The sequence below is a fragment of the Tursiops truncatus genome, chromosome 13 (genome assembly GCF_011762595.2).
Source record: "Tursiops truncatus isolate mTurTru1 chromosome 13, mTurTru1.mat.Y, whole genome shotgun sequence".
NCBI lineage: Eukaryota > Metazoa > Chordata > Mammalia > Artiodactyla > Delphinidae > Tursiops > Tursiops truncatus.
This window is the reverse complement of record NC_047046.1, coordinates 28,962,981-28,988,675: the sequence shown is the minus strand read 5'-3', so window position 1 is coordinate 28,988,675 and position 25,695 is coordinate 28,962,981. Positions and strand designations below refer to the sequence as shown.

General features: G+C 46.2%; 1 protein-coding gene across 2 annotated transcripts in view; it reads right to left on the bottom strand.

Moving 5' to 3' along the window:
- Positions 1-35: 35 nt before the first annotated feature.
- PIEZO2 (piezo type mechanosensitive ion channel component 2) overlaps positions 36-25,695 on the bottom strand; it is a 332,921-nt gene continuing 307,261 nt past the window's right edge. For both annotated transcript variants that reach the window (XM_073790517.1, XM_073790518.1), the window contains 14 exons: positions 25,191-25,373; positions 21,953-22,205; positions 20,856-20,988; positions 19,628-19,775; positions 19,322-19,536; positions 13,055-13,213; positions 10,554-10,701; positions 9,262-9,450; positions 8,873-8,965; positions 7,511-7,683; positions 5,205-5,333; positions 3,928-4,007; positions 2,501-2,684; positions 36-1,253 (listed from right to left, as the gene is read on the bottom strand). In XM_073790517.1, coding sequence (XP_073646618.1) covers positions 1,001-1,253; positions 2,501-2,684; positions 3,928-4,007; positions 5,205-5,333; positions 7,511-7,683; positions 8,873-8,965; positions 9,262-9,450; positions 10,554-10,701; positions 13,055-13,213; positions 19,322-19,536; positions 19,628-19,775; positions 20,856-20,988; positions 21,953-22,205; positions 25,191-25,373 — 2,340 coding nt within the window. In that variant the 3' untranslated portion in view covers positions 36-1,000. The remainder of the gene's footprint in view (positions 1,254-2,500; positions 2,685-3,927; positions 4,008-5,204; positions 5,334-7,510; positions 7,684-8,872; positions 8,966-9,261; positions 9,451-10,553; positions 10,702-13,054; positions 13,214-19,321; positions 19,537-19,627; positions 19,776-20,855; positions 20,989-21,952; positions 22,206-25,190; positions 25,374-25,695) is intronic.

Sequence of the window (25,695 nt, the reverse complement as noted above, 5' to 3'; positions counted from 1 at the left end):
ATTTCTTCCATAATTTTGAACTTAAAAAAACCCGTCTCAGATGTAAAAATGTGAATTGGAATATGTAAACTCGTTGATAGACCTGAAAAACAGGGGAAAAAAATGTCACATACTGGAAAAACCACTGCCGTGAATCATGGAAATGGGAGGAAGCGTGGGGGTGGGGCAGAGGAGAGCTCAGACCTCAGTCAGTAAAGGTGACAACGTCCAAGGACCCCGCCTCCAGCTGGGCGTCGGTGTTTCACGGAGAGCAGTAACTCTCTGAACCAGAAAACCACCAGGTCAGAGTGAGTCACCCACCACCTGGGCCTCAGCAACACCATGTCCACGTATTTGTTTTGCTGCTGTTTTTTCCTGAGAGGTCACTGGTGTTTAATGGAAAGACGTCTCATTAGTCTTCAGTTAAGGTAAGGCAGTAAGTGTCACTAATGTTATGTTTTTGCTTAGGATGAGGCTTATCCTTCCACTGGCATCGCCACGGGTCACCGGCCCCCTCCCTGTTTCCCCTCTAGACTTATGGGTAGGAGTTTTCAGTCCCCGTTCTGTTGCGTATTCGGGGTGCAGGGCCCCCGTCCTCCTCACGGCAGTGTCCCCTTGGCCGCAGAGCCCCGTGCATTGCGTTGCATTGTAGCGTCTCTTCGGAGGGTGCCGCCCCTCACAGGAGAAGGCCTCTCCTTCCTTCTCCTCCTCCTGTTCTGTTCCTCTGAGGGACGAGACCCATCAGTGACTCCAACACGTAGTCCATCAGACTGCAAGACACCGGCACTAAAACATAAAGCGAGTAGCCCTGATTTCAGAGGAATGGAATTACAAAGGACTTTTCGAGAGTACCTCTGTTCGTAGCTCTGAGGGCAAAAGGAAGCCCAGTCCTGCAGCAGTCAGAAGAGAGACCATTTCCACCGAATTAGAAATGCTTAGCTCTTAGGAGAGTATTGTGCTTTTCTTTTTTTCTTTGGAAAATTCCAATGTGAACTTGGCTTGTGGTCTGTGGCCTGGGGCGTCAGTTTGTTTTCTCCCTGGTCCATTTGATCATGGTTTCTGGCGAACGGTACAGGAATATTAATTTGGCATAGAGGTCCTCCTCCAGTTCCAGCTCCCCGGTCTCTCGAACTAAAAAAATATCTGTGCATAACTTCAAAATCCGATCCACATTCGGAAGCTCTTCAAACATGATGGAGTGAGAAATCCCACTGAAGAATTCACGGACAAACTTCCCAATCACCAGGACCACTGAAGCGTAGAGGCCCATGATACTGAAAAAAAAAAATGAGGTAGAAATGTATCTGGCTGTTACATATGGTTAAGAGAACATGCCTAAAAGAAAAAAAAATTGAACATTTTCCCTCAAATGCCATAAAAGACGTGATAGACTTACCAAGGCTTAAGTTGTTTCCCCTTGGTGAAAACATTGACCTTTCTGCTGATTAAAGGGTAATGCATGCTTTTTTTAAAAAAAAATTACACATTACAGAACTGTGGGACTTGAAAAATGAAAGTCCTTTGAAATCTTACATTCTGGAAACAACCAATGTTAATAGTTTCGTGTATGAACTTCTGGTGGTTTTACTGCGTATATTATATGCATAAGCTACGTAACATATCTGGTAGATAGAGGGGTGGGATGGGGGGTGGGAGGGAGACGCAAGAGGGAGGAGATATGGGGATATATGTATATGTATAGTTGATTCACTTTGTTATAAGGCAGAAACTAACATACCATTATAAAGCAATTATAATCCAATAAAGATGTTAAAAATATATATATGTGATAGAAATGCAATTATTTTATACACTTTTCTGTACCCAGGACTTTCTCAGGGATTCATGTTTATAATAAAATTCTGGATAGACAGTGATTTCTTAAGAGGCTCATTCTGGGAAGAAGAAAACTTTGTACTAGCATCTTGTAGGGGGTGTGCCTGTCCTAGGGTTGAAGTGTCAGAACATGGAGAAATGGTAACATCGGGCATGTCCCAAACTGTGATTTCTACCTGACTCTCCATCTGTTCAGGTCAGAAGGCAATGTTAGCAGAAAAGAGAGAACTCTGCCTATTTCTAGTTTAAGCCCTGAATTGCACTAAACTGTGCTGTAACAGGAAGGAATAGTTAAGAAGCTGGAAATATGGCTTCTGGTCCTATGCTTGGTGGTGGGACTCACACAAGGCATTTTTGACTTCTTTGGGACTCTGGTTCCTCAGTTTTTAGAACGAAGGGCCCTGTGACAAACCATAATGGAAAGAAAAAAAAAATATATATATATATATATGAATAACTGAGTCACTTTGCTGTACAGAAGAAATTAACACAACACTGTAAATCAACTAGACTTCAATAAAATTTAAAAATAAATAAAATAAAATGAAGGGCCAAGGATCTGTGAATTCTAATAATGCAGCTATAGAATTTTAGAATTCTAAGAAGATAAAAGACTTGCCATCCTCAACTTGGTGTGATACATAAGTGGGATCTCGTAACTGTTAATGGTGAAATGGTTCCTTACCCGTAGCCGGCCAGGAACCCCAGGCTTGGGGGGCTGACCTTGTCATTGAAGACCACTAGCTCCAGGGCCTGTGCATGCTGGTTGTAGATTCTATTCCCAGTCAAGTTGAGAACCCACCACTCACTGTTGGATTTAGTTGTATTGTCTCTGGACAGAATAATGGTGATGTTCATGAAATTATTTTCTGGAGAAGGAGAAACATGAAATCAAATTAGCAGGAGAGTTTATGGATTTAATGCACTTCAGCCATTCTCAGATGAACCAGGATGGCCTGGTTGGTACCCATGGCATCTGGTTCCAGGATGGGGACACACGGGCACATCGGCTCTGTGAGAGGAAAAGGAGGAGGGGGCCTGGCCGTGGGGGTCTCTCTCTTTCTCTAAGAGGCCAGTCCTGTTGCTACATGAGACAGCAGCAAAGTCACAGGGTGAATGGAGACCCATCACCGGAGCATCTTGGCTGACAATTCCAAACAACTAATTAGACATTTAAAAACCCCAGTAGCTGACTGTTGATGGAACTGATGGATTCCTTCATGTTACCACCGTTTACTGAGTGCCTTCCAGGAGGAAGGTGCTCCAGGAGGTGCTAAGGGGTCACCAGGTTGCACGCAGCCTGGTTCAATGGGAAAGGCCATGCACACAAGCACTATTTATGGGCACGTGGCAACCCCCGGCACTGACAAGGTCTGTTAGCTGGGGGTGACCACTTCTGGGTGGTATGATCCCTGAGGACTTCCCAGAGGAGGTGACTTTTTTGCTGGCTGAGAGCTTTAATAGATGGAGCCCTACTACTGGTACTCAGTCACCCTCGGGCTGAATCAAGTCCATTTCCTGCCATCTTTTTATTCTTTTTTTTTTTTTTTTTTTTTGCTGTACGCGGGCCTCTCACTGCTGTGGCCTCTCCCGCTGCAGAGCACAGGCTCCGGACGCGCAGGTCCAGTGGCCATGGCTCACGGGCCCAGCCGCTCCGCAGCATGCGGGATCCTCCCGGACCGGGGCACGAACCCGCATCCCCTGCACCGGCAGGCGGACTCTCAACCACTGCGCCACCAGGGAAGCCCCATCTTTTTATTCTTATCGTGGGGCCTTCAGAGTTAACGCTGTACTAGGCAGTTTTCTGCCCAAGATACGGTTGCTAATAGAAACAAACAGATTCTGATGAATCAGTTAACATGTCACTGAACGTGGATTTAAGTCAATCAAGTTCTGTATCAATGAACAAAGGAAGATGAAGAACACGCCCCCAGGTGAGTAAATGATCCCTTCTTGCTGGTGGACACAGCTCAGAGCCTTATGCTTCTTGCAAACCATGTCATGGGGAAGAAAACTGGAAAGGAGCTTGATAAAGGCTGAAAAGGCAAACTACAGACATTGAATAAAAGAAAGATTAAGAAACGTTCTGAAACAATTCCTTCTCATTCTTACCAGATAAAAGTTGCTTTATGGGTTTGGAGTTAGAGTCACTGGGTGCTTTCACGTAGTATGGGTAAATCCTTTCTATGGTCCTGGGCATTAAGAGAAAAAAGGATAATTAGGTTTTAGTTGTTTTACCCATGCAAAATTGTTTTTTTTGTTGTTCTTGTTGCTATTTTTGACCTCATCTCAAACAAGTAATGGGGAGAGTCTTCCTATAACTACGCGATGTGCAGTCATCATAGTTTATCGGTTTCCATTAAAATGAGAAGTCTCTGAAGCCGAATAAATTCACCAGGTTCTAACCAGACACTCATGCCAACTCTGTACACAAGCTGGTTAATGGCTTAAAAACTGCTGCAGAGATTTTCCCACATCTGTGACTTTTCTGAAGCCAGGGGCTGTCTTTCTTGCTAGGATCCTACCACTCTTCCAATTTTAATTTTTGGGATTCCAAAACTCTCTCTAGTGAAGTGGGCTGCCCGAGCAGATCCAGAGACGGGAGTGAGGGGCGGGGGGGCAGAGGACTGGCATCCTAGCCCTTAGCCCACCCTGCGCACGGGCCACTCCATCTTTCCAGGGCTGTTTTCTCATCCAGGAAGTGATGGGGGAGGATCCGACGGTTCTCAGGGGCCCTTAGTGTTTAGTGATTGACAAGGGGTGCTTTAGGGACCATGTCTGAGGGCTGCATCGTGGCAGTCCTCACACTCAGCACTTTGACCTGGGGCTGGGGCAGACAGGGGACAGAGCTGGGCTGCGGCTGGTGGGCGTCTGGAATACTTTACTTAGCAGTTTTGGACCAATGGCAGTGTTTTTCTCCTGCTGGTTCTCATGTTAGAATCTAAACGTCACAGCTCAGCTGTTTGGAGTGGAGTATTGTGTGGCAGGATAATATATTAAGATACTGTTTTTCCCCTCAAATTTCCACCTACCCCCTTGCCTTCTTCTCATGCCCATTTGTTAGCCAGGCATTTGGTGCCCCAGGGACAGGAGTAATAGTAGAAAAGGGTCTCCCAGGGCCTTTCCCTGGCTTTTGGTGATTACGGTCAGATGAGAGCAAGGTTTGCTCCCCAGAGAAGAGGTCAGTCGTCCCCGGACGAGCTGGGCAGGGGGGGCGGGAGGAGAGCAGATGCGCTTTGATCCAGCCCATCAAGGACTCTAAGTACAGGCTCACTTGAGTTACCAAAGAAGGAAGAAATGGCGTTTCTTGCGCACACGTATTTGTAGAGGAGATTTGGACCGGATACACACACCTTCTAACACTGTATTAAAAATGACAATCAACTTACACTGGCGTTTTGGAACTTTCTGTGTTGTTGCCAGCTATCATTTTAGCAATGTGCTCTCGTGTCGTATTTTTAAGAGGAAAAGAAAGCTTATCTGTTGCTATTTCGGCTTTTGCACCCAGACTCATGTTTCTGTGAAGGAAAAAAAAAGAGCTCAATGTCAGTGGTTATTCAGAAGTCTGCAGGAGAGGTTAAAAACTCACTGAACTATTAATCTCACCAAGTTTCACCGTGTCCACAATTGTCAACCTCAACCTGTCCTCCTCACCTTTACAGCCAGCCTCTTAGACATCCAGGGAGGCCTCAGACACCTTTAACACAGATACAGGTGAGGAGGAGAGTGTGGGGACACAAGAGAAATCCCTGATGATCTAACAGGGATTCTGAAACACTTTATGTTAACCCAGTGACGTTAGTCTCCATGGGGACTCAGAGAATCTATGTTTTAAAAAGAAAGTTCACAATGAGATATCACCTCACACCTGTCAGAATGGCACGATGCCCATCATTAAAAAGACAAGAGTTACCAAGTGCTCTTGGTGAGGAGAAAAGGGGACCCTTGTGCACTGTTGGTGGGAATGTAAGTTGCTGCAGCCACTATGGAGAACAGTTTGGAGGTTCCTCAAAAAGTTAGAAATAGAGCTACCATGTAACTGAGCAATCCCACTTCTGGGTATTTTTCCAAAGCAAATGAAAACACTAACTTGAAAAGATATCTGCACCCCCATGTTCACTGCAGCATTATTTACAATAGCCAAGATACAGAAGCAACCTAAGTACATTGACAGATAAATGAATAAAGAAGATGTCACACACACACACACAGGAATATTCAGCCATGAAAAAAGAATGAAATCTTGCTATTTGTGATAGCCTAATGCCATCAGGTTTCATCCAGGTTAAGTGAAATAAGTCAGAAATACTATATAATCTCGTTTGTATGTGGAATCTAAAAATAAAAACACAAAACCTGAACTCATAGATACAGAGAATGAATTGGTGGTTCCCAGAGGTGGGGTGGTGGTGAATGAAATGGGTGAAGGGGGTCAAAGGGCACAAATTCCAGATATAACATGAGTAAATCCTGGGGATGTGATGTACAGCATGGTGACTGTAGTTAATAATACTGTACTGTATATTTGAAAGTTGCTAAACGAGTAGATCTTAAAAGTTCTCACAGGGAAAAAATTTTTGGTAACTGTGTGGTGATGGATGTTAACTAGACTTCTTGTGATCATTTTGAAACGTATACAAATATCAAATCATTATGTTGCACCCCTGTAACTAAAATAATGCTACGTGTCAACTATATCTCAATCAAAAGCAGAATGTTCAATCAGAAATTGATTTTTAATTTCTTTTGGTGGCTCTTCAAAGGAAGGGCTAGGAAGTGCATTTTTGCCAGTACAGAATTCCACGTGAGGAGTTTGGGACATTTAAAAGGAGAAAATAAGATTAAAGAAGGAGTTCTTTAAATTCTGAGCGGCCTCCTTCAAAATACTTCTTAGTACTTCCTTGTGAAGTCAGATTCTAGAAGGCTTTCTTCCTTACCTATCATGATTCTTTCTTAATTCCAACCAAGAAGCTGGTATTGTGGACCCAACAAACCTATCACGGGACTGCCCAGAGTCCTGAGTCACAGCCTGTCATTAAGGAAACTGAGCTAATCAGACCGGGTATTACGTCCAGGCCCCCCAACGGCCCCCCGGACACGTCGGGCTTTCGGAGGCAAGAACGTTTTGCGAGATGTGCTGCGTGGTGGCCGCAGGCTGGCCAGAGGCTCAGATGGGGTGGGAAGGAATCTCCCTGCTCTCCCGTCCTGGGACTGCCCAGAGGCTCTCCCAGCTCAGGCTCGGAGAAAAGAGGTGCTGGGGCTCCCCAAGTGCTGGAGGCCGGCAAGGGAGAATCAGGGTTCCCAGCGCTGCAAGTCCTTTGTGATTAAGACCAGACCCCCAAGCTCGGGGAAATGTTACACTTCACCTGACTCAGTTTCATGTTATGAGTCATCACCCTCTTTCTTTTCTCTCCACCTTTCTCTCTTGGTCACAGATCTCATTGCCAGCCTCTTTAAAGCTGAAGTTAGTAGAAAAAAGGAAAACTAAGAAGTTCTTCGTTTTGTCAATGATTCCCAGGCAAATCATTATTTAATAAACAAAAATGTTAGCTGTAGCATCGAATGAATGTTCCCAGGAAGTAATGTGAACCAAGATCAGAATTAATCTGAGGTGTGTATCCTTCCACACCCCCCAACCCCCGCCCCGAGTTCAGGTTGGGGAAGGGGGAATTATGCATGGAAATACAGTAACTACCTCTGCACACTCCATGAAAAAACAACAGAGAAGCTACTATTGGGATCCATGAGCTCGTGTATCATTTTCTGCTTACTGGGAGGGCTGATGGTCCACAAAGAATTTGAGTTTCCTTCCAGTTCTGCTACTGTTATGTCTTCTTTTTCATAATTTTCCAGAAATTGCATAGCACCCTGTGTGCACACAAATACACTTGCATAAACAGATACATACTTGAGGATGTGTAAGAAAGTAACTACTCTTCCCTTTAACTGACCGTATCCAGGGGGAATCTCTTCCTCTGAAAGGCACCTCCCTACAATGGGTTGCCTGGTGTGTTCTGACACTGTCAGCTCCAGTCACATCACCAAACCTCAGTGGTGATGTTGCCACACCCACGGCCATGGAATCATTCCAATGAAACAGTAAAGAAAAATCAGATGATTTAGTGTCATTTTTTCCTTCCCACTAAAGAAAGACATTTATCAGCTATTGGGGAACGTCCATCTCATGAGAGTCAAATTTAATCCACCCAGGACATCGGGGCCCTTCCTCACAGCTGTGCACTCCTCAAGATTACTTTTGACAGTGTGCACTTACAGGCCGATCATTTTACAAAAGAGAACAGCATCTGTTTGCCTAATCACTTTATTTAAATAAAAAGCATCATCTGTAAAGCCATTTTAATTATGAAGAATCATGCTACCATCTTATTGAAAGCATGGAATGTAGAGAAAAGGACGATGTCTACCACAGCTCTGTCACCAGAACATCATCCCTGTTTTATACAGTAGAGGATGCATATCTTCATTTTTTAAATCATTTAAAAATAATAATGTCTTTTTAAAGTTATGTTTCATTTTGAGAAATTTTCATGCCATGAAATCATCTTTGTAATGATTATCTTATTACAAAGGAAGTTGCCTGAAAAATCTGCTGTAATTGATTCACTCATTCCCTACTTGTTGAATCCCAAATTGCCTCTAGTTCTTACTAAGGCGGAGCGTGCCACCACAAACAGGCACCTCTTGGAGCTTTTCCATATTTTGAATGATTTCCTTAGGATAGATTCCCTACCAGTTAAAGGGATCAATATCTACCACAATTTAAAAAATTGATAAAGGATCAACACCTGTTGTGCTTAACATGAAAATACTCTGAATTAGAAATATGTTTATTATCACACGTCTGATAATATAGACATAACATCTTAGATGATCAAAGCGGCCAGTGGCCAGGAACCTGCTGTGTGTGACTAATAACCCCCAGAAAGTGCTGCCCACCGGCTCAGGCCATGGTAAAGTGGTGAATAAATAAGGTGACAACAGTCAGCTGGTCGATATGACAGGTGTTCATCGAGACCGACTCTATGCATTTACTTACAGTGTCCTTAGAAAAAGCTTTAATAAATTTATTAAACTTTGGCTGGTCCATAACTTTCAGCTGGCTTTGCTGGGCACTCATTGTGAAAATAGGCTGGAAAACAAAGACACACAGGATGGTTACTATTCTAAAGCACTTCTCTGCATCCTGGGTTCTAAGAAAAATATTAGGTCGTGTATCACCCACAACTAGAACAGAACTCTCCCTTCACTGTCTTCTGCACCTTAGCTCACATATCACATATTTGCAGAACAGTCAAAATTCAGACAGAAAGTATGTCCGCAAAACCTAAGTAAGTCCTCTGGGTGGTTATCAGGGAAAAGCACGGCTGGGCAAGGCACTGGCAGGGGCCGGGGGAGGGGGGAGACCCCGGAGGGAGGCGCGGTTACCTGGTACCCGCCCAGGGTAATTGTGACCGAGACGTCCAGGGGCTGGTTGATGACCCCGGCGACAGATTTGACCAGAGACATGAAGAGCAGAGGGAACCAGACAATACAGATGAGCAGGACGATGATCATTCCCCCCATCCCGTACTTGACCACCTTCTTCTTCTTCTGCCCCCGGGGCTGCGGGTACCTCTGCAACAGAAGGGCCACGCGCTCAGGCGGGGTCCCCGGGGAGAAGCGGGTGGGGGAAGGGCGGGAGCTCTAACCACGGGGTCCGCCCTGGATTGGGTCCTGAATCTGCTCTGAATCCACTCTGTCCCAACCCGGGAACAAGGCAGGCAGTGATGCAGGGCTGCGAGGATCCCGCTACACGGAACACAGGGTCCGTCACGGCCTGAGCGGCTTTCTCCTTAACAGGGCTATGTGGGTTTGCTGGGGGCTGACCTATGGACCAAGGGACCAAAGCCTCTGCTGAATAAACCTCTGGTTTTAAGGGATCAGGCGAGATAAGGATATTTTAAATTCCTGAATATTCAAAACCTGTGCCTTTCAACGGGCTCCTCCCCAGCATGGTGGGCGGAAAACATTTTAACTTCATTCATGACACACGTTGTCAGGACCACGCTGTCCAAGCTGGAATCACCTCTGTTTGCTGCATCAAGGGCTCCCCAGCCCCAAGCTCAGGCTGCGGGCGGTGGAGGGCCCAGCTTTGCCACGTGTTGTGGAAACCGCTCGGTCTACAGGCCTGTTCCTTGCTTAGCTGCTGCTTCTCCAGGACCTGTTTCCCTTCAGGGCTACTCAGGAGGCTGGACTACATCCCTTAAATAACAGTAATTCTATCCATATGTCAACCTTAATATCCAACCTAGCAGAATATGCAAATATTTGCACTTCAATTTCCTTTGCACAGGATGTTACATTGTCTGTCCCTCATCAAAGAGTAATCAGAGGCTGACCCTGAGTCCCAGCCACCTGACCCCACTTTTCTCCAGCACATCTCATTCCCTCTTGCTCTCAAATGAGCCACTTCAGAATTATTGGGTTGTACAGCAATACACCTTCTTCTTAACCACAATATACAGCTGCCAGAAGAAGAACAAATCTGGATGCTATTCTCACTAAGGCAACAGCAGGTCCAAGATTCCTAACTCGCGTGGGGTGAAATCAATGGGGCATTTATAGGTCCTAGTAGTTTCTGCTTCATTTATTTGGCCGGAAAATTTGCAGAAGTTCCTATTAATAACAGCCTGTATCTAAGAGAAACAAATAGGGCTAAGGCATCATTATTGGCTTACTTTTTCCGACTCCCGCCAACACTTGAGGATGAATATGTGAGCATAGATGTCCTCCACACAGATCCAGCTGGACAGGCTCAGGGTCGTGTCTGTCCACACCCAGTCCATCACGGCCCTCAGCTCCGTCAGAAAAGGGACGAGGCGGAACCTAGCAGGAACCACGTCTTGTTACAGGGACAGTTGTGGGATGGGCCCCCATCACCTGGCCAACCCCGAGGGCTCATGGAGGTCCTGATTGTTTCAGCCCTTACAACTTAGAAAAAATTCTCAAGGTGACCATTATGGTCAAATCCAACTTGGAATACAACTGCTTTTCATTGTAAGTCCAATAAAGAATTTTTGTCTTTTGATAAAAATACCTTTTTGAAAAAGGTATTTTTCATTTTTAAGATTAATTTTTTTTTTTTTTGGCTAATGGTCTTAACAAACTGGAATTCCCTTTTCAAATAAGTTTGAAGGGTCTTCAGTTTCTTTCATTAAAGTCATGGTTTTCATTGTACAAATCTTTCACTTCTTTGGCTACATTTATCTTTGGCTAAATTTAACATACAACTGATTTCTATATGTTGATTTTATATCCTGCAACTTCACTGAATGAAAATGTTGATTAGTTCCAACAGGTTTTGAGTGAGTCTTTAGGATTTTCTCTATATAAAGATCATATGGGGGGAGGGATAAATTAGGAGGTTGGAATTAACATCTACACACTACTATATATAAAATAGCTAACCAACAAGGACCTACTGTATAGCACAGGGAACCATACTCAGTATTTTGTAATAACCTATAAGGTTGTGTGTGTGTGTGTGTGTGTGTGTGTGTGTGTGTGTACCGGAATCACTTTGCTGTACAGCAGAAAGTAACACGACATTGTAAATCAACGATACTTCAGTTAAAAAAAAATTTTTAAAAAGGTCATATCATCTGCAAACACAATTTTACTTTTTTATTTTTTCAAGTTGCTGATTTTGTTTTTTTTCTTTTCTCATTTTTTTTCTTCTTATTTTGGTGCCCTTCTTTCACTCAACATTTTTTGTTTTTTAAATTTTATTTTATATTGGAGTATAGCTGATTTACAATGTTGTGTTAGTTTCAGGTGTACAGCAAAGTGATTCAGTTATACATATACATGTATATATTCTTTTTCAAATTCCTTTCCCATTTAGGTTGTTAAAGAATATTGAGCAGAGTTCCCTGTGCTATACAGTAGGTTCTTGTTTGTTATCCATTTTAAATATAGCAGTGTGTACATTTCAATCCCAAACTCCCTAACTATCCCTTCCCCACTGGTAACCATAAGTTCATTCTTTAAGTCTGTGAGTCTGTTTCTGTTTTGTAAATAAGTTCATTTTAAACATTTGCTTCTGCTATGAGAATCTGCTGGTCGTAGGATTATTGAATTATGGGGGCTTTGCTGTCGAATGAGCTAGGGAAGGTTATACTCTTGGTCGGGGAAAGATGAGGAGAGGTGAGAAAAGTCATCAGGCGTGGCCACGTCATCGGGGGCACAGCAGGGCCCACGGCTGGGGGACCTACTAGGTGACTGAGGCTATCGAGACCCTGGCTCAGTCCCTTGTATTTCAGCTGGAAGTGGGATGGCCTGGGCTCCTCTGGGGTCTGGGTTTGGTCCTTGTTTCTTGACCGACACAGAGCTCCTTCCAGGCTGGGGCTCATCCCAGACCCTCCCAGCAGCTTGGGTTGCCACCCGGATTTCTCCCCTGAGCTCCTCAGCTTTGAAGGGAGTGCTATTCCACCCCCTTGAAGACGTGTCAGGCCCCCTCCCCACACGGGGCAGCATGCAGTGAAACTCTGACATGCGTGGTGGTTCTCAACATCCGAGCACACTCAACACTCCTCCATGACTGAGTCCCCAGTCCCCACGTCTGGTGCTCCAGGGGCCAGCAGTGCCCCAGCAGCCTGACCCTTCACCCTGTGGTGTAATCTCCATGGGAACCGGGAGGGGATGCTCACACTGAAACCCTCACACAGAAGAACGAACATGTCTGTGTGAGTGGTAATAACTTCCTACCAGGAACAGGCAAGTCGCGTGGCATTCAGGTTGACATTAGCTGACATTAGTGGAATCAATGCCCCTCCCATCGATGGCTTATTGCACAAGCAAAATTCCAGAGGCATTTTGGAACACTCCAGATTCCAAATATTCTGTTGCACTGTGCCCAGAATATATTAATACTTAGGATCATGGACCCCAATTTTTCATCCTGAAATATTATCAGTGTAATTATACACGATACAGAAATAGAAAACGAACCCACGCGGCTGACTTTAGAGCAGCATCCTGGCCAGGTGGGTGGAACCACACACAAAAAGGCGTTTCAAGGGCCACACATGCTCTCCTGTCAAACACTGTAGGAGCCCTGCAGGGACCCACATGCTGAGGTCACCAGCTTCTTCTCCACTCCCTCCCAGGGAGGGGACACAATGCCGTCCCGCGGCCAGCCCCGCTCTGTGAGTCGCTGTGACAGCACAGAGCGTCTCACCCTTGAAACAAGAAGAGATTGACGTAGTTGTAGCTCTTGGTGAGGAAGTTTCCGAGGACCCGCGTTGGGTAGCCGCAGCGGATCTGGTAGGCGGACAACCCGAAATACACGCATTTCACGAAGTACCAAAGCTGGGCGACCAGGTTCTGGCTGAATTTCCTGAGACGTGAAAACACAGAAAAGTGGAGGATGGAATACTCTTCTGGAACAAAAGGACACCAGTTTAGCATAAATTTAAAAAAGCCTAATTGCCCATCTGGCACTTAAAGACAATTCAGTAAATTCTCTCTACATAGTGGATCTCTTCAAAAGGCAAGAGGTGGGGTCAGAAAATCTAATGATTAAAAAAAATTGCTCTGAATGTGCCCCCAATTTATTAGAGCATTATTCAGTTGTTTCAGCCATAATTAAAATAAATGACTGTTAAGTGGATTTACTAGTAAACATTTTCTCAGGACTTTGATGGTGCCGCTATCATGGTCCAGATTGAAGCTCAACAAAGAAAAAACCAAAATGTGGTTTTTACTTGACAAGATGCATAATTTGGAAGATGTAGGAGAAAGAATTCTGAGAAATGAACTCCCATTTTTTTTCTTTTGCTATACATACATAAGACAGGTCAGGGATTAATACATTTTTGACACCTGGATTTTGGTTCCAGTTCTGTTTGCTATGGAGTTTGTTCCTCAAGCCATCAGTTTTCTAAACATCAATGTCTATATGAAAAGTTTCCCTCGCTCTAAAAATCCATGACTCTCTGATCTACTAACTTGCCTTTTTCTAATGACATCCTCAGAGCTAGAGATGGTAGTTCCTCCTCCTGGTGGACAGTTAATGAAGAGGCCCATAGTGTTGAACAGTTCATGAATGCTAGCGTAAGTCTGAGCAAAAACTTAGTGGAACTAAATTTCACACTGGAAAAAAAATTAGAACACATTTTCAAAGAATGATGACCTATAGGATCATTTTTAACTTTGGATAAATGTGGCATCCTGTGAGTCTTAAACATGATTAGTACAAATTTTTAAAAATGAATCCGACTTTCAACTCAGTAAGACTTAAGTATAATCTTCCCTGTGTTTAAAATTAAGAGCGATACTTTAAGTTTTTTAGACAAAGCAGTGTATTACTCTTTATGTTGTATCCTGGATTTGTCTTATTAATTTTCAATTTTGTTATCAGAAGAAAACATGTACTATTTTTTCATTGAGAACAGCTATTCTTTAGTTGACAAGATCTAAGAACAAGCCAGGAGCATGTGGGCCTATGTGTCTGGGGGCCTAGAGGCCTCCACGTGGATGTCGGCAGCTAAATATCTCAGAAATGTTGCTTTTGAGTGTCTCTGCTGTGGAGAAACCCAGCCTCGGTATTTCAGAACCTAATGAATTACTTTAACTGCATTTGACCATGGTGGGTGCTTGACAAGTTACCAGTAAGATATCAGATACTTTACGGAGAGCCCCCATCAACTATCCAGTTCCTCATCTTTCTAGGAACTGTCCATATTGGTAGAACTTTAGGAAATCACATTTTTTTAAATCTCTCCAGGAAAATGCCCTTTGATTTTACAGATACTTGATATAAAAACTACACGGGAAAGAATTCTTCTATATTTATCAAAATTATAATCAAAGACTTAAAACTGTGTTGCCTTCTATTCTTTATAAAAGGTCCAACCCCTGTTTTACATACTAAAAAAAAATTCCCTTTCTATGATGTTAAAGTGGGTCAACTTGGAATGAGTACTAGTTAACCTACAGATCCTGAAGCAATCACGTTAACCGTAATTAGGGACACTGAGGTTGTCCTGTACTGGGAAGCGTTTGTCTGTGGCGTCTCTACATGGTTTATTCCCGGAGGCTGGAGTCACGCCCTCCCCGTCTCCCTCGGCATCTACTGTGCAGAGCTGTGTAGACTGTAGGGAACCCTTGGATATTTGCGGGCTATATGGTGTGATGCACCCAGAAAAAGCCATTTATCAGATAAATTATTCAAGATATCCGAGCTTCCTTGTCCTCAATGTTATGACCGGTAGCCCTAATTTTCTTCTGTAGGGCTTAAAAGACTCCTAATCTATTTCTCCCCTTACGCTTTCCTTGTCTGGAAAGGATTTAGACAATATGACTATGAATCAATGGTTTCTCTTTAAACAATGAATGAAATTTTTAGTAAATTTGAAGGAAGAAAAATGAATTTTGGAGGTTAAAGAGTAGCAGAAGGGCTTCCCTGGTGGCGCAGTGGTTGAGAGTCCGCCTGCCGATGCAGGGGACACGGGTTCGTGCCCCGGTCCGGGAAGATCCCACATGCCGCGGAGCGGCTGGGCCCGTGAGCCATGGTCGCTGAGCCTGCGCGTCCGGAGCCTGTGCTCCGCAACGGGAGAGGCCACAGCAGTGAGAGGCCCGCGTACCGCAAAAAAAAAAAAAAAAAAAAAAAAAGTAGCAGCACAGTTTGAAATGTCAAGAAATTATGTTGTCACTGACATGCCGGCAGTGATGCCGGAGGCTCACCAATCCTAATATATCTTGAATTAAAGATCCAAAACCAAAGACAGATTAGTCTGTTGCACTAGGGATGGCCATTAGGTGAGACCCAAAGGTGAGATCCCAGGAGAAGAAAGGGCCTGTGTGGCCATAGTTTGGTGACTCTCACAGTGTCGGGAGCCTGGGAGCCCCATGTGTGAAAGGCCGTGAAAGGCCGACAGGTCCTTGCTTTACTCACGTGGGTGTCACAGCCCTTTTCTCCTGGTCTGCTGCCCTGGACCTAAGGGTGCTCGATAAACGTGAACTTGAATTGAATGTGCACGACTTGTAAGACACCCCAGAGAAGCTCTCATTCATTCGGTCCTTATAGCAGATGTTTCAGCCGTGTTTGGTTGGCAGGCGTTGTCGCTAGGCTGTTGACCTCCTCAAAAGCCTGGCAGGACAGCGTGGTCGCCAGAAGAATGCCCCCAGCCCCCACCCAAAGACGTGCACGTCCTAGTCCCCAGAACCTGGGAACGTGTGACCTCCCATGGCAAAGAGGACTTGACAGATGTGCTAAGGTCGGGGACCTGGAGAGGCGGAGCAACCGGGGCTGTCCAGGTGGCCTCAGTCAGTGAGTCCTTAGCGGGAGAGAGCCTTGCTCAGCCATGGGTGGAGGGAGACGCAGCAGGGGAACAGATGCTGGGTTTGAAGATGGAGGAGGAGAGGTGCAGAGCATGGGCACCTCTAGAAGCTGGAAGAGGGCGGGAGGTGGATGCTCCCCTGGAGCCCCCAGAAAGAACCACAGCCCTGCCCACACACATGAATCAGTCCAGTGAGACCTGGGTCTGCCCCCTGACCTGCAGAACCGCAAGACGACACACCTGCATTGCTTTAAACCCTAACTTTGTAGTGATTTGTTACGGCAGCAACAGGACACCAACACAAGCAGGAATAACCAAACCATTTGCCGATTTGACCTAAAAGGACTAAAGTGCTAAAAGGACTCTCAGTGGCTTCACTGTTGCAGTATTTCTGGGAGCTCTGGTCTCTGCTGGAGCCCCTGTCAGGACATGGCAAAGATTTAGGCTCAAGGGCTCTGGAACTCTCTCTTGGGACTGGCTGGAATAATCAAATCCTTTTCACACTGCAGAGTGAAATAATAGGTTGTGTTACCTAAAAAAAAAAATCTTCCTGGAAGCAAGTACGGGATGCTTCCCATGGAGGCAGGACTGCAATATACAGTAGGTGCAGTAGACGGTAGGTGCAGCACACAGTAGGGCCAAGAGCCCTGGGGTTGGGGGTTGGTCCCTCCAGTAATTGGCTGAGTGACTCTGGGGAGGTCACACTTCCATATGGGCTCACCTGTCTTCATCTGGAAAATTAGACAGTAGGTCTAGAAAGCTTTTTAAGGTCTTTTCTTCTCTGAAATTAAGAATTTCAATGAGAGCTGCTGAAGCATGCCTCCTTGATGCTTTTAAATATCAGACAAATTACCAAAATTCACCATCCAGCTATCCTGGGTGTTAAATTTGGCCTATTTGTCTGCTTTGAGAGATAGCTATAATTAAATATTTACAGAGAAAATTGTACTTATTTTATTTTAAAGACTAACAAATAAGGGACTTCCCTGGTGGCGTAGTGGTTAAGAATCCGCCTGCCAATGCTGGGGACATGGGTTCTAGCCCCGGTCTGGGAAGATCCCACAAGCCACAGAGCAACTAATCCCGTGTGCCACAACTACAGAGCCCACGTGCCACAACTACGGAAGCCCACGCACCTAGAGCCCATGATCCACAACAAGAGAAGCCACCGCAATGAGAAGCCCGCGCACCGCAACGAAGAGTCGCCCCCACTCGCTGCAACTAGAAAAGGCCTGCGCGTAGCAACGAAGACCCAACGCAGCCAAAAATAAATTTTAAAAAAACAACTCTTTAAAAAAAATAAGATTCACAATGTTCTCATGACCAAATTCTAGTATTTTTACACACGGCTTGCCCTATTCTGAATTACCTTTACCATGTGAGCTACATTTCCTCCCCTAGTTTGCGGTGTGGAATGGAAGGCTTACGGAGCTATTGGGTGTCTTCTGAGTAACAACCCTTTATATAGTTAGTTCTACTTTAGACTCAGGAAAGATGATCCTAATTCCAATTTTCCTTTTAAAATATTTTCATTGCCACCATTTATTATCACAAAGCAATGATTCCCTAGACTGAGGTCAAAAAGTCAGCCTGAACGTTCAGGTGGGGGCAGACGTCAGTCTAGCCACTGGTAGAAGAGACTTGGTTTCCTCGTGGAGAATTACATCTGAGTCGGTTTCTGAACAGCATTAGGAAAATCCATTTGCATTACTTGCTACTCCAAAAATGGTGCTCACCAGCTTGACGGACAGGTTATTCCTAAGGCTTGGCTGTGAATGACTCATGAGGTCTGATAAAGAGATCAAACTGGTGGTACACATGAAGCCCTTTTCATGACATGTTCTTAAAAAGGTCCCTCCTCTCATGTTATATGGACAGTTCCCTGCTCCCCTTCTGCAGACCCTTTGCTTTCATCGTCTACCAGAGCCGATACCAGGCACACCTCCTTTTACCGCGCTTCACAGATACTGTGATTTTTACAAATGGAAAGTTTGTGGCCACCCTGCGTCCAGCAAGTCTGTCAGCACCATTTTTCCAACAGCATTTGCTCCCTTCGTGTCTCTGTGTCACAATTAGGTAATTCTTGCAATAGTTCAGGCTTTTTCATTACGATTGTATTTGTTGTGGTGTCCTGTGGTCAGTGATCTTTGATGTTACTACTATAACTCACTGAACGCCCAGGTGATGGGTAGCATTTTTTAGCAATAAAGTATTTTTAGATTAAGGTATAAACATTGTGTTTTTAATACATAATGCTATTGCACACTTAATAGACTACAGTTTGGTGTTAACATAACTTTTATAGGCACCGGGAAACCAGAAAATTCCTGCCACCCGATTTGTTGTGGTGATCAGAACCGAACCCGCCATATCCCCAAGGTCTGCCTGCATTTCCTGTTGATAGGGGTCTCCTTGGTTTTTCTTTCCTGGACTGACTCATTCATCTGCTCATGCGTGAAGCACCAACTTGGCCCCAGCACCGTTCTGGGTGGAGGCGTGCCCTCTGGTCTGAGATCTGACCTTGGGGAGGGGAGCCCTGCCAGGGGAGGGGAGAGGCTGTCAGGAGGCACCGAGGAGGGTCAGCATGGCCAGAGCTGGGGGCTCAAGGGACAGAGGGAAAGACGGCCTCCAGCCCCCTCCTGGGACAGCGCCAGCCCTTCCCTACCCAAGTCCTCGGCCTCCAAGGCACCTTCACAGCAATAGCTGTATTAACTGCAGCGGCGGCGGCACGGGGGCTGCTGTGTTTACCCCTCAGAAGGACCCAGTGAGGCAGACCCCTCGTCACCTGCACCCCCTTTCTCTACCAGTTGAACAGACTCCGTTCTTTTCATCCGCTTCTCATGTGACACACTTTTGCGTCCTCTCATCCCCTTACGCTCTTAACACCGCACTCCAGTCCGTCTCTCTAACTGCTCAGGTCACGGCACGAGGACCCCAGGTGTGCGCTGACCGCTCAGCCTGTCCCCTCCCTATCTGAGAGCACTAGGTCTGAGATGCGTATAAAACGCAGTGCTAACGTTTCTGAGGAATCAGCTCACGCCCTGGCTTCACACTGAGTTTAGCATTGATTAAACCCCCTGACTTTCCCTTCTCCTACGGGCCGATCCTTATGAAAATGTCTGCGTGAAAGCGGCCCGCACGGCTCTAGCTTCCGAAGGCCTTACCTCTCAGTCACACCAGGCAAGATGAAGAACATCCAGAAGTGAATCCCAAACACCAGGATGACCTGGAAGATGACCTTCCCCAGCACCGTCTTCCTGAGGTACAGTGCCCGGTCCACCACCATGGTGCCGAACTGAATGAGGACCATCACCAAGAAGGGCCCCGGGACCTGGTCCTCCGACAGCGAGGAGGTGATGTCGGCCGCGGCTGAATGTTTCTGGGGGGGAGACCACAGGTTCAGGCCCGGTGGCACCCACGGGACAGCAGCGCTAGTCCCTGGTGTGCAGTGGCCTTGGTCCCCGACCTACCCCAAAGGCCCAGAAGCCGAAGACGATGATGACGAAGTCGACGGTGTCTGCCAGGAACATGAGCACGTACACGTCGGTCACGGCGCTGTAGTCGGGGTGGATGAGGTCGTAGAAGAACTGTCTGATGGGCACGTAGAGCTGCAGGGTCCTGCCAGACAGACACCCGGAGAGGGGGATGCAGGAGCCACGGGATACAGTGATCAGAGCATTCCATCCTCTGCTTCCCTCCTCCCACCAGCTCTCAGCCCCTGCCCCCGACCTCAGGACAGTCTGCTGGGGGAAGGGGGGCTCCTGCCCCAACAGAGACTGTGCACTAGTTCATGGCCGACGGGACCACAGACCTCTTCTCTCCTTGAAGCATAATGGAGCGGTAGCCCCGGAAATGAGGGGCCGGTTTATCCCCTGATTCGATTACTCTCCACCTGTGAGGCCCTGATCCTGCTACCCAGCCCTCTGCGCTTCTGTAAAAGGTGTGATAAGTAATGAGGCGGGAGGCCTGGGCTGCGGTGAGAGCAAACGGGGCCTGTGGTCCTGCCTGAGACCCAGGAAATGCCACGCAGCCCCTGCTCCTCCGTGTGTCCCCCGGGTCCCGGGCAGCGCCCTGGGCTTTGGAGCTCACCTCGCTCCATCCTTCATGGCCCTGTGCCCTGGCCCTGGCTTGTCTGCCCAGCCCCTGTCCCCCCATCTTCACTGTGCTCTGGGTTCCACCTTCAGTTCAAGGCCACGTTCAGGTGAGCAGCACCCTCGGTCTCAGAGCCCAGACTCAGGGCCAGCCCTGTTGCACCTCCCCCGTTTCCACTCCTGTCTCTGCATCCCTGTCACCTGGGGGAGGGGCCTGTGAACTCGGCTGGTGAACTTGGGCGGCGGGACAGACAAACCACTTCCCGCGTGCACCTCGGTTTCCCTCTATGGGGTAAGTGTATCGCTAAGAACCTTCCAGCTTTGACTTCATTCCCTCTCTGTCTGGCTGGACTCTTTCATATGCCTGGAAATACACACGGTGAGCCCGTGTTCAAATAGAAAAAGTGTGTTTAGAAATGCAGTGGATGTAAAAATAAATCATCCTTATTGGAAAGTGATTTTTAAAAGCAGTATCACGATGGGCTATTTCGTTCTGCCTGAAGCAGATGATGTTTGTGGTGGGACAAGTCACTTCGCTTGTCACCTCTGGCTGATATGCAGTAAGTGACACCAGCTCCCCAGCCCCAAGGCGTTCTCACGCACTCACTTCTTTATGGTAAACACTTTTGCTTTGATTAAGTGTTCTCGAAGCTTCTCCACGTAAAGTTCCCGTCTGCTTTTTTGCTTGCCGCTCACAACACTGCTTCCTTTCTGGCTGCTGTTTCGGGTGCTTGTGCTGCCTGAAAGTAAAAAGAAACCGAGATGCACCGTGAGTTGCAGGTTTGTCGACGTAAATATTGCAGAAGCCCCGCCGCCCCCAGGACAGAGGATGGTCTGAAGCTGTTTAGAAGGTGAGACACACAGATGCCCGTAAGAACAGAGGCGGAGAACTTGGAATCTGCAGCCTCAACTCTGCTTCCACAGCCAAAGGCATCCGTGGGTTTTCACACCCACTGCTGGCTCTTTCCTCGGCCGCGGTGGGACCTCTGTCCCAGGAGGAAGTAGACCGGAGAACAGTTCTTATCGTGCTCAGTGGGGTCCCAGGTTTTTGTTGCGGGTTTTCTAGATTGGGTCCAGGACCCATGCCTTTTTTCAGGTCCAAATGTCTCTAACTGTAAAACAAATAGGAGACGACCTGCCAGTGCTTGCCTGAAAAATGTCTTCTGCTGATGAATACAGAGTGTCTGGAAGGCTTCAGACAGAAGCACTACCAACACAAAAGCCCACTTACCCCAAGAGGGGCAACTGGAACGCATATGTACTTTCCTACTACTGGCTGTTGAGTAAGAAATTAATAACTAGCTTAGGAAATAACTAAGAAGGTTTGGCTAAAAGTTCCCATTGATTAAAATGTATTTTCAAAATAAATCGTGATGTATACTCAGCAGAATCTCTGGATATGATTTATAACTACCCTGTATCCAACATCCACTAGTTACGAGGCGGCGTGCTGGCCACTTTTCTCCATGACCTGGAATCCTCGTCCCGGGGACGACTCAGACAGACACCCTGGACAGTGATGTGATCGCCCCGGGCCACACAAACAGCTCAGCCCGGACTCGGAACTCCGTCTGTCTGGTTGCAAAGTACATTCTTTTCACATCACAATATCTGTCTCCTCGACAGCACCCAACAAACTCCCCTGCCCCGGACCCACTGGAACCAGGGAAATGGTTCAGCCTGGGGACACCGTGTGACAGATACCTCTCTTGGACCTATTGGAGGAAAAGCTGGAGTCCTGGGACGTCTGGGAGCCGCTGCTGGAGCGCTTCCTCCTGATGGCGGCCGGCTGCTCGGGGAAGGTCACGTGCACCGACTCCACGGACGCGGCCAGGTTGATGGACTTCAGGGAGTCGGAGGAACCCCTCCTACCGTGGCTGAGGGACAGCGCGTCGTCCGAGCCCACCTCGTCAGAGCCACCGTCTGCGATGTCATCTTCGTCCCACAGGCCGTGGCACTGAGAAGGCAAGGAAGGGACAGCTCAGCCCGCCGTTCCGGGGAGGGGGCTGGGATTCTGCCCTATGACATCCCAGCCACCAGAGCGTCCCTCAGGATAAACGTAAAACAGGGCGACTGTAACTGACAACACTGTTGTACAGCGGAAACTGGCTAGGAGAGTGCAACTTAAATGCTGTCACCAAACAAAGACAGAGAGGCAGGTGAGGAGGTGTTGGATGCACTAATTAACCAGAGGGAGAGAGCCTTTGCTCCATGTATACGTTTATCGAATCACTACATGTACACCTTGAATACCTTACAATTTCATTTGTCAATTATACGTCAATAAAACTTTGTCAATTATACATCAATTATACATCAATAAAACTGAAATTTAAAAAAAGATTAGAAACCCAAAGCAGTGCAAAGGATTCTAAGAAAGAGCATCATCTATAATTTTCCAACGGTCCCAGCAGAGTGGAGGCGGTGGGCATAGACCATAGCATTTGGCTCTTCAGTGGAGATGCAGACAGATGATGGGGTGGAAGTCAAACAGAATCAACGCAGCTGGTTCCCTGAGCGGAAGTGCTTTCCAGCACACATTGCTGTGCTGACAGCGTGCACCGGCAGAACGGAGCTGAAGTGACCATGGGTGAACTGATCCCCGCCCCGTGCCCACCAAATATCTGTACTGGAATTACGGTGCTGCTCCTCCCCCAGCCTGCACCACAAGACCTGAATCCTGGGATCACCAGGGATCACCACGGCTGACCCAGGAACAGACCTGCAAATACTCTACTACAACAATGCTGGCCCACGTGTGAGAGTCTGTGATGCGTCCTGCAGAGCCGGGTTTTTGCTTCAAGGAAGTGGGATAAAGGGAGCCGGTAAGGACAGGAGGGAGGATTGCAGAAGAGAGGGCTGAGGAAGCAGGACTTTCCTGGAATGAGATGCTACGTGGACCACAAGTCGCCCTGGTGTTGACCTTGGACGAAGCTGCCCAGTGAGCTGTCCGCCCCCTGAGCGCCCTGGCTGCCAGGCTAGCATTCATCCCCAGGACCCCGTCCAGTCCTCCGTCTGACTCTGTAGAGAATAAGAGCTCCAGGCCCATTTGCCAAACCAACTCGGAGAACGACCCATTCATCCAAAGACAGAGTCACGTAATTTACAGATTATTCTTAAATATTTATGTACAGATATATTATTTCTTAAACACATTCAATGAATGTATTCTTATAACAGACAGTTTAGATGCTCGTAATGGGATTTTTCAGTTTATACTGATTTCTTTCAAATCATTTTGAAAGTGGCTTTGTCTTTTGTTAACATTTTATTAACATATTTGGATTCTTTCACTGCTTTCTCAGTAGCATATTTATTTAGGTTTGTTAATTCTTCCAATTATTTATCAAATTATAGTGATTCATAGAAATAGCATAATTTTAACCACTTTTGAAATTTGCACATAGTTTTTAATTGTTTGGATTTCAAAGCAGCATTGTTAAAAGGTTGAAAAAAATGATTTTTTCAAAAGCTGTAGGATAGTTTTGTCTTTTTATGAAAGGATTTATCATTACAAAAAGCATTTTTCATACCATTAGCCAAAATTTCAGCATTACAGTACCTCAAATATATTCACTGTATATAAGACATTTTCAAAGAAGAAATCAGAGTAAGTGTACCAATATGAAACACCAAAATTTCATTTACTGTGTGCTTTAAATATAAAATCATAGCTGTTAAACCATTTGAATGTTGATGAAAAAGTAATAAAAGTATCTAAAGTTTTATAATTTTCTTAAAATGACACGCAAAAGGATTCAGAATTTGCAAGAAAAACTGGAAGCGGCCAAAATTATACTAAATGCTGAAATTTAAAACTTTAATTTCTAGAACTAAAAAGATAAGGTTAAACATCTATTAATATGTTCGTCAAGAATTAGTAAATTGGCTACATTCAGGTAATTACCATATTCATCAGAAGAACTGGAAAAATTAAGCAAATTTTATTTTGGCTAATGGGTGTCTGTGGATAAATACCTTTGCAAACTCACCACACCCCAATGACTCAGGTAAGCCACCCCCCGCCAAGTGAAGGGTTAGGGACTTGCAGTTTGCAAGGTGACAAAAGGCAGAGTAAAGGTCTTGGTCATGGTACACCAATGAAAGCCTGTTTGAAACAGCCCACTGAATAGGACAGAAGTTGAACAAACTGTTACACGTATGTGTGCATGTATGTGTGTGTATGCATTAACTGAGGCCAAGCTTGTTCTCAAAAGGAACGAATAAAGATACTACTTGATAAAATGAATTTAAAATACGTTATACGAGACAAGGTTAAAATAAGAGAAGGAAAGTAAGACTGTGACCACAGGCACATCAATATCTAATTTTTAGAGTTGAGTGGTATATTACAAGTTTAGCTTATAATTCACAGTGTGTGAGAAGAAAAAACCCCACAGATGCTCAGCGGGATGACAGGAGTTACTGATCCCGAGAAGGTCACTCTGTAGACAGGTCTTCCCAGAGCAACGAGGGAATGGCTTTCTCAGCCTGTGCTCTCAGGGAGCACAGCCCTGGGCTTCCCGGGCCCATCACGTAGACGGTCTCTCACTAAAGCCAGTGGTTTCGCGACAAGAAACTACAAGAAAAGCAATGCTACTAGAAGGGGGTGGGCCGAGGTCAGGATGGAGAGGAGACCCCAAACTGCGGCTCCCTGATGATCTGCCGTGGATCAGGAGGTAAGAACTGCTCACCGTTCGGGTGTTGGGTTAATTAGGCTGTGTTCAACCCAGGGTAGAAACGGGAAAATTTCCCCTTGATTTATTATGAACTCCATTATTGAGCACACAGTGTTGGAGAAAATGAATGAAATGAACACAACTGTCTGTTAACAAGGAAAAAAAGAGCACACACACAGACCCCACCCCATGGACCCTCGGCCCCATGCGATCGCAATGCTCGGGTTCTCGGGAATCTTTCAGGGGCTGTGAACGGGCAGTACCTTCAGGATGGACCGGTGGAAGAAGAGGGCCAGCAGCTGGATGAGGTCGTAGAGAACGTAGCCCTCCTTCTTCTCCACCCCGATGATATTGGGTGGGTGGTAAGGCTTGTCTTTGTTCAATTCCACATTCTTGTTCCAGGGAAAGAACCCAAACTGGAAGAAATACTTGACCACAATTGCCACCTGCACACAGATGATAGAAATTTTTAAAAAACGAGTCCTTTTAAGAATAGTTCTATAGGAGAAACAGTGACACAAAAAAATTAAGGGGAAAAAGTCTCAGTATTGTTGCTGGGAATGCACACACCATGTGGAATAACAAATTCTCATTCTCAGACCCTGACTTTAGGACAAGCGCAGAATCTCACCTCCAGGGCCTTTTTTTTTTGCGGTACGTGGGCCTCTCACTGCTGTGGCCTCTCCCGTTGCAGAGCACAGGCTCAGCGGCCATGGCTCACGGGCCCAGCGGCTCCGCGGTATGTGGGATCTTCCCAGACCGGGGCAC